This window comes from Odontesthes bonariensis, chromosome 12 (genome assembly GCF_027942865.1).
Source record: "Odontesthes bonariensis isolate fOdoBon6 chromosome 12, fOdoBon6.hap1, whole genome shotgun sequence".
NCBI classification, from domain to species: domain Eukaryota; kingdom Metazoa; phylum Chordata; class Actinopteri; order Atheriniformes; family Atherinopsidae; genus Odontesthes; species Odontesthes bonariensis.
The window spans coordinates 13,322,201-13,336,159 of record NC_134517.1 but is presented as its reverse complement, the minus strand read 5'-3'; the positions used below and the strand labels follow the sequence as shown (position 1 = coordinate 13,336,159).

The 13,959-nt window shown below is 38.8% G+C and overlaps 1 protein-coding gene across 11 annotated transcripts in view; it reads right to left on the bottom strand.

The window, feature by feature from the left end:
- lrrfip1a (leucine rich repeat (in FLII) interacting protein 1a) overlaps nucleotides 1-13,959 on the bottom strand; it is a 46,621-nt gene that overhangs the window by 23,673 nt on the left and 8,989 nt on the right. For all 11 annotated transcript variants that reach the window (XM_075479123.1, XM_075479127.1, XM_075479125.1 and 8 more), the window contains exon 2: nucleotides 5,106-5,192. In XM_075479123.1, coding sequence (XP_075335238.1) covers nucleotides 5,106-5,192 — 87 coding nt within the window. The remainder of the gene's footprint in view (nucleotides 1-5,105; nucleotides 5,193-13,959) is intronic.

Here is a 13,959-nt window from a genome sequence, read left to right as displayed (position 1 = left end):
AAGCTCTGACCTCTCATCTCCCCGTTTCGATCTTGAACCTTTTCTGTGAACTAATCATACACAATACTACAGTCAATAAATAACAAAATATATTTTTTTTCTCCCACAAAAAAACATTGACACACATCTTGTCTGTTTACTTTTATCCAATGACATGTTTGGACAGTATATTAGCTAGTAAGCTGGGCACTGTCGTAAGCCCATTCATCAAACAAGTTACACAATCAGCCTACAAGCTTGTGCTCATTCTTTTCAACTCACCAAGTTTGCCTTCTGACATAGAGAGCCTCTTGGGCACCCAGTGAGGGGAACCCTAAGCCCCCTCCCGGTCAGCCGATGCCCAGCCGTCCTGCTACCTTCAGAGAGCCAGGAATGGTGGCATACTTCAGAATTCAGCAAGCAACACCGCGGACAGTCATGTAGGCAGGATCACAGCGAAGACGGGACCCACTGAGATTTGAACTCAGGGCAGCAGAGGTAATCACTTGGTTCTTATTTGTTGCTATAAAGGTTTTACCGATAGTCCACTCCTGAATTCTGTCTTCATTGTGTGAGGAAACTTCCAGAAATTCCTGAGCTTTGAGCACTCCAACCAATGCCTCAGGTCAACACTACGACATCAACAATAACTGCTCCACTGGAGGCTAAACCTACTAATCTCTGGGCTAAAAGGTTTAAGGGTCACACACACCCTGACTAGACTCAGCTCAACAATGACGATAAATCCACTACGTGTGACTTGTGTATGTATATAAGTGCGTTAAGGTATGTACACAAATTACTTCAGTTTTTGATGCGTTTTAATCTGTGACCTGTATTATGATCGCAGAATAACTAAACAGAATGCCGAATAATAATGAAAAATAATTTGAAATAAAAAAGGTTCAGATACACAGCAGTAGGTTCCCCAGAAAACTATCGAGTTTTAAAAGGCTTCCATTCCACAAGGATTTATGTCTGGATTTAAGAAAACACTGATCAGTGAACACACACTTACTTTTCACAGTTTGTTTTTCAGTACAGCAGGAAACAGCAGTCAAGGAATTACTACGATGGTCTCTGCTGAATGGTTTTTATGCGCTTGGTTCTTAATATTGTGTCTTTTGTGAGCCACAAATGAAGCACCTTCTTGGTGGTAAACATTCTTTTAGACAAAAGGCTCAAAGTCCTTTACAATCTGGGGGTCATCTTGCATTAAACACACGTTTCAAATCTTAAGGAAAAGACTGGCTAAAATCCCTTTGCTTCTGTAGGTCACATACCACTCGTATATTCAAGGTCAACTTTTCACCAAAGGCCTTGTTAACTCCTCTCCAAATGTAGTGTGAATGAGGTGACCACTAAGTTGTTTTTTTTTTTTTTTTATCCCAGCACACTGAGGCCTGTCAGTCTAGATGCAAAAAAACCCTGAAAGTTGCATGTAGATTTTTTACTTGCATTTGCACCAAATTTTCCCAGCAATTGTGGCAAAAACATTTATCGGTTTGACTGTGTCTTAATCAGTGTTGGTAATAACGGCGTTACTAACGGCATTATTTTTTTCAGTAACGAGTAATCTAATTAATTATTTTTCCCATCGTTGCAACAATGTTGCCGTTACTGAGAATGTGAAGTGGCGCGTTACTGCAATTTGGTTGAATGAAGGCGTCAGCCACACATCAGCTGCCTGGAGACAGCAGGGGTGGGGATGATGACACCGTTGCAAATGCGACGATGATTGGCTGGTTGGGCGGATCATGCCCTGCTCACGCCGTCCAGTGGCACGCTCTGACTGCCAAACACAACAAAACAGCGACAATGGCGACGAGCCAGGGAAACTCAAAGGTAGCGTTCTCAAACTGGAAGTACCGGCACTACTTTTCGCTCATTGAAATTAAAGGCAAGAATGTTTATGTATAATGCAAAAAAAAAAAAAAAAAAAAAAAAGACTTTATCTACGTCTGCCTCAAGCAACTCGACTCTTATGAAGCACCTCACATCAACACATGCTAACATGGCAGGCTGCAATCTTTTGAGTTCAAATAAATACCAAATGTTCTAAGATACTGTATATAGTGTTTTTAATTCTTCAATCAGTTAATATAAACATCTTTGACGTTAAAGATGTTATAGAACGTAATAGCGTATAGAACATAAAAAAATAACGTCACACTTACTTTGCTGAGTAACTAATTGCTCTTACAATGAGGTAACAGAGTTACTAACTTGATTACTTTTTGGGAGAAGTCATTTGTAACTGTAACTAATTGCTTTTTTAAAGTAAGATGACTAACACAGGTCTTAATACAGATACCCACTTTGTTCTGTAAATTCTGCAAAAAGACATTTGAACATTTTCTAATATTGATTTATATATATTTTTTTCCTGATTCAAAATGTGTAACTGCTTTCTTGTCATTTTATAGTTCTTCAGCTTTCCTCGTGGCTTAGTTTCCAACCAAGTTTGGTTGACTATTTAAAAACAGTCCCTTATTACACCATCACAGGTGTTGAAATGTACCTTCAAATAGAAATTTTATCCTCTGTGGGTTAACTTGTGTGTGTGCTTTCAGGCCAACTATTCAAAGGAACGGAACCTTTTCATCAACATAATTTCAGGTAATATAGGTGATAAATTATTTAAATTAGCATACAATTATGCAGTAATAACATCTGACCTCTATCTCTAAATGACACAATACCTTATCAGACATATCTAAATGGCCAGTACTTAATAAATTCTGTTAGTGCAGGTTAACTCACTGAAAACCTGTATGGTACTTTACTGCAAGTATGAGACAATAGATATTTCACAACACTCATAGAATCTGCCTTATTGCCTTTTGTTATATCTAATTCTATGAGGCTGTTAGGGATATATATTAAGATAATTAAAAAACTACTATACAACAGTGTTTGATTTCTTTTTAATTACATAAAATAAGAAATGTCTTAACTGCTTATTCTGCTGAATACTTTTCATGACAAATTAAACTTATATCAAACATAATGCTGCAAATCAGAATGGATGATAAGATAGAAATATGGAGATCTGAATTTTTACATGATACATTTCTGCAATTGATTGTCATAATAGCTAGCACTTATTTTTATGTTTATCAATTGATCAAATAAATCAAACAATTGCTACAGCTCTGGAGAGATACTTTTATTTATTGCAAGTAGGGCTGGGCAAGTTTTGTTATTATTGCGTTAACTCGCTAATTATTTAGCACCGATGAATATTTTATCGCGTATTAACGCAGGTTTTATTATTTATTTTATTATTGTACAAGTCTGTTGCTCACAAGCTTTTATTTTGTAACAGTCTGTTGCTGTCTGCTGCGGCACCAGAAAAGAAAGTAATCGGCGGATCCACCAAACATGGAGAAGGGTACGGAACTTTTACTCGGCCATTTTCATTTCAAAGTTCGTCCAGACAGTGGAGTCGACAGAACCAAAGTCATCTGTAAACACTGCCAAGTTGAATTGTCTTCTCACCGTAGTAGTTCCAGTCTAAAATATCACTTAAAGGCAAAACACACAACTGATAGCAGCAAGTCATTCAAGGAAACAGACAGTGGAGCGAGGCTTCTACATAAAGATGCTAATGTTAAAAGTGTGTTTGCACAACATATGGCAGTACATTTAAAATAAAACTAAATGCTAAAAGCTATACACTACTTTTGAATTCATTTTTGGATTTTGCGTACAAATGCGATTAATCGCGATTAATCAGGGAAATCATGTGATTAATTAGATTTAAATTTTTAATCGTTGCCCAGCCTTAATTGCAAGTCATGAACAGATCACATATACTTTTATCCTAACCCTAAAGTCAAAGATTATTGTTGAGTGACAGAGGAGGCCTGACTTGAGAAGATTCAGAAAGATTGTAGTCATTGTGAGTAACATGTAGGTACAGGCACGGAACCTAAATTTCTTTCTGAACAAAGAAACAAGGCGAGTTAAAGGAATTCAGTGCCAAAAGGTAAGAGGCAGACGTCTGAGTGTTTGAGATTACTACAGGCTAAGAATAGTGAGCTCAGAAAAGCGCAGCCTCCCGTGGCGGAGATCAAAGGTGCTAAACCAAAAAAAGAACAACGCAGATAACACACCACTGACCTGCAGTCCAAACACACAATTACACACAGACAGTTCAACTCAGCACCCGTTTCAACGCGACGCAGAATGTAGTGCTGTGCCACACGTTCAATCAGGAGGTGCCAAGGGGCCAATGAGGACTTTTAAATTTCTATTAGGTGTTAATGTTTACTCGAGATGAGCAATTTTTGCACTACAAATTAGTAACGTGGAACATCTTTTAATCTATAAAAGGTGTGCCAGTACTCTGTACTGAATCTATAATATATATTTTACACCTATGAAAAGCAGGAAACACCTCCGATTCAGGCCTACATAATTCAACTGTCAAAGTTGCACTCTTTGTAGTGACAAAAATAGACTGAGCTTCACACAAAGAGCCTGGTTAATCTAAATCCCATTCTACTTGAAAATTTAATTCCGAACATGCATGTCATATTCAACAACATATAACTGACTGCCTGTTTTGGAAGAACAGTTTAAAATGCAAGGCTTGTAAAACGGACAGTAACAGCTGTTTACGAGCTCCACAGTATCCTCAGTGAAGAGTTTTGTACCACTTAAAAAAAAGTTAGTCGTTAGGCTGGTTTAAGATTGCTTTGAAAATATTGGAACCTTCTTTGAGAAAATAGTAAGTTTCATTTCATTTCATTTTTATTTCCTTTTTTTGAGTCTTCATGTTTTCATGAACAACTAATACTGCCCAGATCTCCAGAGCTGGCTTCCTCATTGATGCGGTTCCTGTTCAACACCACTAGTTTACACCACTAACCTGTGACCCACAGGGTCAAAGAGTCACATATCTAAGAGCTTGAGGCTTTGTTGGCAGGGAATTCTAAAAATCTAAAGTAAAAGTTTGTGCCAAGAAGATTGCTGATATCCTACTGTTACTTGGGGCAACGCATTAGTAAGAGCTTTCTTTTTTATAACATAGGCCACAACCTCTCTGTAGGAACAACTGCGATGTGGAAATAACTATGATATAACTGCCTCTGTGTTCTTTATCATGGTGTATTGTATACCTCTTTCTGTTGCCGCTCCAGCTCCTTCATGCGGATCTCTCTGGCCTCTGCCCTGGCTGCCCTCTTTGCTGCCAGCCTGGCCTCGGCCTGAAGGCAGAGTCAGAAAGAAATACAAACAGAAGGGGAAAAAAATAGCAAAAATAGAAATGTGAGACAAAAGTAGCCTTTGCAGGGTCAGTTGACACATTTAGAAATACCGAACATGTTTGTGTAAAAAGGTCCAGTTCCTTGAACGAGTTTTTAAGGAAACATGGGACACTTCAAACGGATTATTAGAAAGTAATACGGGTAATACACAAGTACAGATCGATTCACAGTTTGTCATTTTCAGTCTTTAAAGACCTTACACAGAAGTATGTCAAACTCTAACCAGCAGTGTACAAACACAAAATATCAAGTGTCATTTAACTCAGAATGAATATAATGTACGGTGTTTAATTGTATACTATCTTGTCAAAATCTTGACAGTCATACAGACATGCAGTCACAACAGTGTGTTTCATATTTCTGTACATGAGAGACTTGCCTTTGCTCCACTCAGCACTCAGGCAAGAGCTGGGCCTTTTCCTTAAAAGGACCTCTCTCAGAGTGTGCAGTGTGTGTGTGTGTGTGTGTGTGTGTGTGTGTGTGTGTGTGTGTGTGTGTGTGTAAGCATTTCCTTCCTCTAACTTTGTGGTAGGCACTGTGTGGTTGCAGCCCTTTAGGCTCTAGGCACAGTAACTGTAATACCTCCTACCATTGCACTAATGCATTTCCCCAATGTCAGTCACCAAGACTGAATGAAAGGAACACACAAAGAAAAGAGCTGGCTTCAAAAGGAAAGAGTGTTTATAACATGCACAAAAACTTCACTGAATGATTCAGTTATTATTAATGTAAGGAGAAAGAAAAACATCACTGCGTGTGTACCCAAGTTCACCTGCAGTCACAAATCTCAATGTCATTCCATCCCGTTCCTTCACGTTGTCCGGTAGATAAGCAATTAGAGTACTAATCAAAAGTTTGAACAAAGCTGTTAATTCTCTGTTGGTAAAGATACTCATGATGATATAATATAAAGTCATACCCTCATCCTAGACCATTGGTAGACTGAACTACAGGAATTGTTGGTAGCAGGAAGCTCTGAACAGGATTGCATATCACTAAAACAGACACATCACTTACTTGCTCCCTCTACAGTTGAGCTCCTGTTTTATGACTGAAACTAGCCGTTAGTTTCAGGGACCAATGGCCATTGTCATATGTTTTCTGTATATTTTCAGTGACCTGCAGGCCACTCAACTGCAAAGCCTTCAACACATCTAGAGCAGTTATCAAACTTTTCTTCACTCTCTTTGGCACCCATTCAGCCGTTGGTGCCTTCAGTAGTAACCTTCATTTCCCATGTCAAAAACTGTTATTTAGTGTATATGTCAGCTGATCAGTTACAAAGCACAGCAGATGGGGTCAATTTTCAACACTGAATCCCAAGCTCACAAAACATTAGTGAGATTGATGTCAGTTTGTATGCCAATGAGATATTCTAAATATCACAGTAATTTATTAGACACAAAAGTTTACAAATTAATAATACAGTAGAAATATTGATACTACTGAAAAAATTACCTCAAATCTAGCTGGCGATTTCAATGCTTATACTTCTATAGTTTTTACTAATACATAAACTTCTTTGGCATACAGTACATGGGATTAGCAAAGGCTTCAGCCAGGACAAGTCATCAGCCACCGTCTAAACCAGAGGTCTTCAACAGGGGGTCCGCGGAGGTACTGCAGGGGGGGGTCGCGAAATCGATTTTTAATTTTTATTTTTCTCACAAATTGTGTGCAAACGTGTGCCATCCACAGATGCTTTGAGGATTCATTGTCCCATCTACATGCATGTTTAAAGTTAAAATCTGTGGATTATTTGAATAGTTCAGTGTTGTATGCAAGATGTTTGTTTATAAATGGCAGTGGCGCGGCCACCCTGTACCTTGCACATGTTTAAAATAAAAACATGAATATATTAACCTGTGTATTATTTGAATAGCTTAGTATTGAATGTACAATAACAGAGTAGTTATGTTTATACACGGCACTAGGCCCCGTTAAATATAAAACACAATTGTATGCCATATAAATAGTAGGGGGGTCCCTGCTCCAACTCTCCACCAGTTTGGGGGTCCCTGGCCTGAAAAACAGTAGAGCACCAGACTAGAGGCCTGCGCGGGAATTTACAGTCCCGCGCCCGCCCGCTCCTGCAAAAAGATAGGACTTTTAGTCCCGCTCCCGCCCGCACCTGTCATATTTTGTCCCGCTCCCGCCAGCAATTCCCGCATGATTCAGACGTTCGCGTTACTACTCACGGAAGTTCTTGTCATTGGCTTGAGGAAAGAAACATGATCTTAGCTGCGCACACCATTATCCGATCATTCACGTGGGGCACACGGTGCAGGAGCGCATTAGATGGCACAAGCAGCTGAGGCTTTACAGCAATAAGCCTACCCAACATACCTACCAAAATCTACCGTGAATATTAAGAATAATACATTGTACATATGTTATATGCCACTCCTCACATTTCCATTCTTGGAAGTAAAAGTATATATTTTTAGTAAAAAATGGTTCTGCTCACTGAATGATTGTGTACAATGCAAATCCTCTAAGTAAATTATTGTAATTCTTAATATTTCTGAAAATGACTGAAATGCCAAACAGATGCTACCGAGACTTTATTAAAGCATATATGTAGAGAATCTGTCACCTAACATATATCCTATCCTTCGTGACCTTAGAGTGATAAAGCTACAATGTTAGAAGAGTAAGATAACATTATTTTCTTGGCTTTTAAGCTGCATAAACGCAGCTCTTGTAATCCTCCATCTCCATGACTACTTCCAGACTACTTTGCCCAGAGGATGACTTAAAATGGGTACTTAGGTGCACCCTCTAATAACAAGCTCCATGGTTAAGAGCTTTTATGTATGTGGCAGTTGGTTTGAGATAAAGTTCAGCCACTGACTTCATTCAAATGACATTAGAGAGCAAAAATAGAGTCTTCGTAGCCTGCCTGGTCTTAAAAACCGCATCATAGGGGCACTGCATAGCTCAACTGTTTGAGCAGGCATCTCATGTACAGAGGCTGTTTTTCCTTAACGCAGTTGGCCAAGGTTCGATTCCCATAATGGAGCCCTTTGGTGCACGTTTTCCTGTTTTGCATAAAACAGTTTTGCTTTTGCTTTTTTTTTTAAAACTTAAACACAGCTTCTGCCGGTGGCACACTTGTTTTCTTTCAAATCAAAACTTATCGTAGCATAGCACCCTCCAGCTTATCTAATGTTTGTGGTGACGCTGCCATACTGATGCACAAGCAGTGATGAAGAGGTGAGCAACTGTACAAACAAAGCCCGAGTAGGCCACAGAAACTATATATATATAATATGGAGTAGTCTTTGGTGGACAAGTATCCAATAAAAGTTTTTAAAGTGATACTCCGGAGTAGATTCAACCTGGGGTCATTTGAACCGTGATATCCAGCCAAGTAGCCCACCCGCAGTTTTTTCGATATTGGCTGAACATCAGCTGAGTTACTGAGTTATCCCGAATAGCTTCGTACAAGGGTTAATGGATCCTGGTCCGTATCTCCAAAATTACCACACTAAAATTACATGCCATGACACCAAACTTCTACAGTAGTACAAATATGGTCTGTACTCACCAAACGATGCATTTGGAAGTTTGAAAATAGTCCAGGAGTTTATTATTATCAACACAAGCCTGATAGCTTCTCTGCAGCTAAAGCTGCGTCGACGTCACTTCTGGGAGCTGGGAGCTTCAAAGTAAGATGAGGGTTGGTCTACTACTGTAGACAACAAAGTATATGCTATATTCTACATGTTTTTTTATGTTGTAGAGTTGTGAAATTATTTTATCAATGGAGAAATTGAGCAGCCTTGCTTTGTTGTCTACAGTAGTAGATCAACCCTCATCTTACTTTGAAGCTCCCAGCTCTCTGAAGTGACGTCGACGCAGCTTTAGCAGCAGAGAAGCTATTAGGCTTGTGTTGATAATAATAAACTCCTGGACTATGTACAAACTTCCAAATGCATCGTTTGGTGAGTACAGACCATATTTGTACTACTGTAGAAGTTTGGTGTCATGGCATGTGATTTTAGTGTGGTAATTTTGGAGATACGGACCAGGATCCATTAACCCTTGTAAGAAGCTATTCGGGATAACTCTGTAACTCAGCTGATGTTCAGCCAATATCGAAAAAACTGCGGGTGGGCTACTTGGCTGGATATCACGGTTCAAATGACCCCAGGTTGAATCTACTCCGGAGTATCACTTTAATGCAACTATTATAAACTTAATGCTCAGCGCAAGAACATATGGACAGTGTTTGTGTAGCTACTCTCAAAGCCAAAAAGGAAAAAAAACAAACATGGTCTTAAATTGCAGTGAATTTAAATCATGCGACTTTCTTGACTGTCATACATCCAAGGGTTGAATTCTGCTCATGTTTTAAGGGCACACGAGTAATAAGCAGTCATATGTTTGAGAACAGCAGCCTCTTCACAGTGAGAAGTGTGAACTATTGCATCATTACCGCCCTCTTAATAGAAAAGAGTGCTATGCAAGTATGCAACACACAAAAGTTCTACAGGTGAGTGTTGTGCTCATCCCTTTCATGTCAACAGCCATTGGATTTTTTTTTTTTTAACCATTACCACCTATACCGACAAACAATGTCACCATTTACACAACAGTTCATCAATTTTGGGCCTTCTCCTATTTTCAATCACATGTGCTAAACTTGTTAACATCAGTCTTTTTTTTTTTTAACAAATAAAATAGACTTGCCCCGTTTTTCTTTTTCATTGTGAAGTCCCTCTGTAACCTTCTCAGTTTCATTTGTTTAATCTATCTTTCTGGTTAAAGATAGTCAGAAACAACGTTTTTTTTTGACTGCCCTTCGCTTATCTATCATACAATTATTAATTTTTTTCAGGAGACCTTTTTATCAGTTATCGAAATATACTACGATGTCAGATTGGATCACCTGCCTCGTCATATATGTCCCTTTAAGTATACACATGTCATCAGCCTTTAGTGGGACAGATACATGCAACTAGGCCAGAAGGTACACATCCTTTCTTCCTTCTACTTTACAGCTATTTATATTGACCTAGATGGATTCTGGTTCAATCAAAACTGCTCTAATTCTGCAAAATTTCAATGGGATGGCTGTCCTCCTGAGAGAAAATGAGCTAGTTCTCTGTAAATCTGGATGCTCAAATAAGATTTATCACTTGGACACAAAAGGTCATTCAAATATCAGTTAAAGGATAAAAAGGTTCATTTTGAACACTATGTCAATTCAGACATATGCAACATATGGTATATTCTGCTTTCTCTTTGCTCTGATACTTCTGCACTTTTGGTAACCCACTTTCGCAATTGGTCCACATTATATTCTCAAATAGTACATTTATTTTGTTAAGAGCATAAAGGAACCTTAAAAAAAAAAACAAAAAAAAAACAGCTTATCATTACAGAGATATTCTAAAGAAGACTTAATGACATTTATACACAGTGGCTTTATTAATGGTAAATGGACTGTTTTTATAAGCATTTTAGTTGCCCACTCAAAGTGCTTTTTCCACTACAAGCCACATTTGCCAATTCACAAACATATCCATTCATTTTCTACTGCTATTATTCATTGGTCTGGTTTCTGTTAAGTGAGGCTGGGTAGCATTCACAGTTTTTTTTTTTTTAATTTGTGTTAATCTTTTTTTTAATTTAATGGTAAGTAAGAAAACAGACATTACCACTGATACCAATATAATCCAACACCATCTGTTTCCCCTGTAAAGCTAAACCGATGTAGATTTCTCCTGCTCCTCACTGGCAGCACTGCCAGCGTGGTGATGCTGGAGAAAACGTTGCCAACTTCTGTGGACTAGTGTCACCAGAGCAGTCATGTGTGCATGCTCTTATTCTCCATCACATCTCTGTCCAACAGAACTGCAGCTCTCTGTGAGCAGTGGCTGTGAACCACGCTCTAAGTCATTCTACATTCATAGACAAACACACACTTAATCAGAAGGTGATTTGATTGTACAACATCACATTTGTAAAATCCGTTGTTGCTAGCCAATGTATAGTTTTTAGGAGAGTTAATATGCACTATACAGCTGTTTATTTTGAAACAATTAAGGCCTCACTTGCATTGCCCTGAAGAAATGGACATACGCCTATCTAATAAAGGTTATCTATTTTTTTAGATTCATTAAACTGTACATCTTTCTTTTTAATTTATATGTTAATACATAAACAATATATTTTCAAACAGAAGAGGCCTGTTCTGATTATGTTATAGTCTTTCCATAAAAGTGCTTATGACATCAATTTGGCATCGAGTTCAAACTTTTGTCCAATTCACTTGAAATAGTGGTGTATACATAACATATTTCGTCATATATTCATACATCTCTAGGCTAGAAATACCAATAAATGTTCGTGTTTTAGTTCCTACTGCCCTGCCCTAATTTCAAGCTGCTGCATTGTGTCTACAGACAGTTTATAAGATCCCCAAGGCCTCAAGTGCCACCAGGAAAAAATGACAGCAGAACTAAATTCCCACAAATTCATGCACCAAAACAAACGGGTATTTTAATGACCATGAGTGCTGACAGACTACACAAAGACTGCATGCAGAAATAACTCTGATTTAAGACCCAGTGAATGTCTGAATGCATTCAGAATGAAAAAGAATCAATAAATGGACTCACACACTTAGCTTATTATACAGATAGAGCTGATGCTGTCTAACTTGGGTAAAAAAAAGAAAAAAAGTTTCCACTTTACAAGATGTTGCTAATATGGGAGTGGCTGCAAAATGGTCAGCTTATGGTAAAGGCACAGACATGAGTCAACTGAATCTTTTTCTCACATGGAGCAAAAATGGCTAACCAAGCACATTCAAGATATTCAAAGAGGAAAACACAAACCATGACAAACTGTTGTGCAAAACCGGCAGTGTTCACAGCGGCAATTTAGGGGCATTAGTGGAACTGCTCTACAAACATTCATGCAGTAGCTGTGTAAATATTTGTGGTGTAATTGTAGCTGCAGAAAAAGAATAATTTGCAAAAAAAAAAAAAAAAAGCATGCTTCAGACATTTCTAAAAATAAAAGCAGGGGGATGTAGGTTTGAACCAAGAAGACATTTGATGCAACCAGGAAAAAAACATTAACGTGTAAAGGGAAGCAGTCTTCTGAATGCTTTACAATCTCTACAAGATGTTTCCGGCCAACAGCATTTACGCTATTCCAACTGTAAACAAGTCATGAAATTTCAGAAACGAGGAAGTCCTCAACTCACACTAATAAACATGACATTGGGATTCTGTTGGAGACAAGTGTAACACATCCCATACCACCATCTTTTAAGATATTTCAGTTACCCACATACTTTAATAAAATAGACAATCTGAATCTAGGGCGTTCCTTGTTTTTCTTTGTGGCAGTTATGGGAAGCTACTTGTTGCCTGCAGAGGGTCATTCAGGCAGCGTCAGTTTATGTTGCAACTCTAAAGCATGATGGGAGTAAGCAATACCTTTCAGGAAGTTAGGCAATTAAGCTCTATAAGCAAAGTGAATAACAGAAGATCAGTTGCAGAGAGGAAATTCTAAAACATATTTAGCCCCAAAGGATGATTTACACATTAAGGGTACTGACATGGAGCCACTCACCTAAGTATTTTACTACGTGCCTCAGGACAATGAAACCCGAGACAGCAGGTATTACATGGTTTGCAAAGGGGCCCAAAAACAGGTTTGTTGCTGCTTTCATTTTGCTATAGAGGAAGAACCTTTGATCATTTCATCAGAGAACATTTACTTTACCCACAATTCCAGCAATTTGCCTGTCTCTCAATTCCAGCACTGGAAAATTTGAGTGGGGGCCAGTATACCAGCCATCCATTTTGCATTCCATTCCAGCTTTGTTCAGAGTCACAGAGACTGGAGAGACGGAAAGCTCAAATCGTGGTAGTGGTAACTAACAATGGCACTTCCGGTGGCAGCCTGAGCTGCCACAGGGTGCCACAGGGTGCCACAGGGTGCCACGGTGTGCCAGAACAGCTGTAAAAGCCTGGAAGACGCTTTCAGACGATAATGTAGTTATTGGTTGTTCTTTAATAAAAAAATTCTTAGACCCAAAATACAAAGTCACTGCATTTACTTGAGATGGAATCTACAGTATGTCGACCATAGCGTTTGCGGATAATCAGCATTGGCTTCCACAAACTGTGGCAGCGTCTTACAGGCTTTTACAACCCCTTTGGCAACCCCTCCGGCAACCCCTCGTACCCTGTTGCAGCTGCCTCTGCAAAGCGCCGGAAGAGCCATTGTTAGTTGTCACTACCACGATTTGAGCTCGGCCCTGCTGAGGGAATGGTGAGGTGAAGCTGATCCCTAGTGCCACTGGGTAAGAGGCACTGTTTTTATACCCTGTTCACAATAGTAAAACAGAACAATTCCATTTTGTGATATTTCCTTATAGTTCTTTAAGATAGTGCTTCATTCTTTCAATGTGAATAAAAGTCTAAGATCCTAACAAAGAACTCTTGCTTTTGGACTTTCTAAGTAAGAGGAAATAATATTTTGAGGTCTCATGACCTGTTTTAAACACATTAACCAAATGAGAATACCAAAGTTTGGTGGAATACTACTAAAACAGCTCCACGAGCATCATCAATGCAAATTGATCCTCACATTTCCAATTCAGTTCTATAAGCGCACTGATATCATCAGTCTACCCAACTTGAAAAATTGTACTATCCGGACACTGTTCCAACTGAGCCCC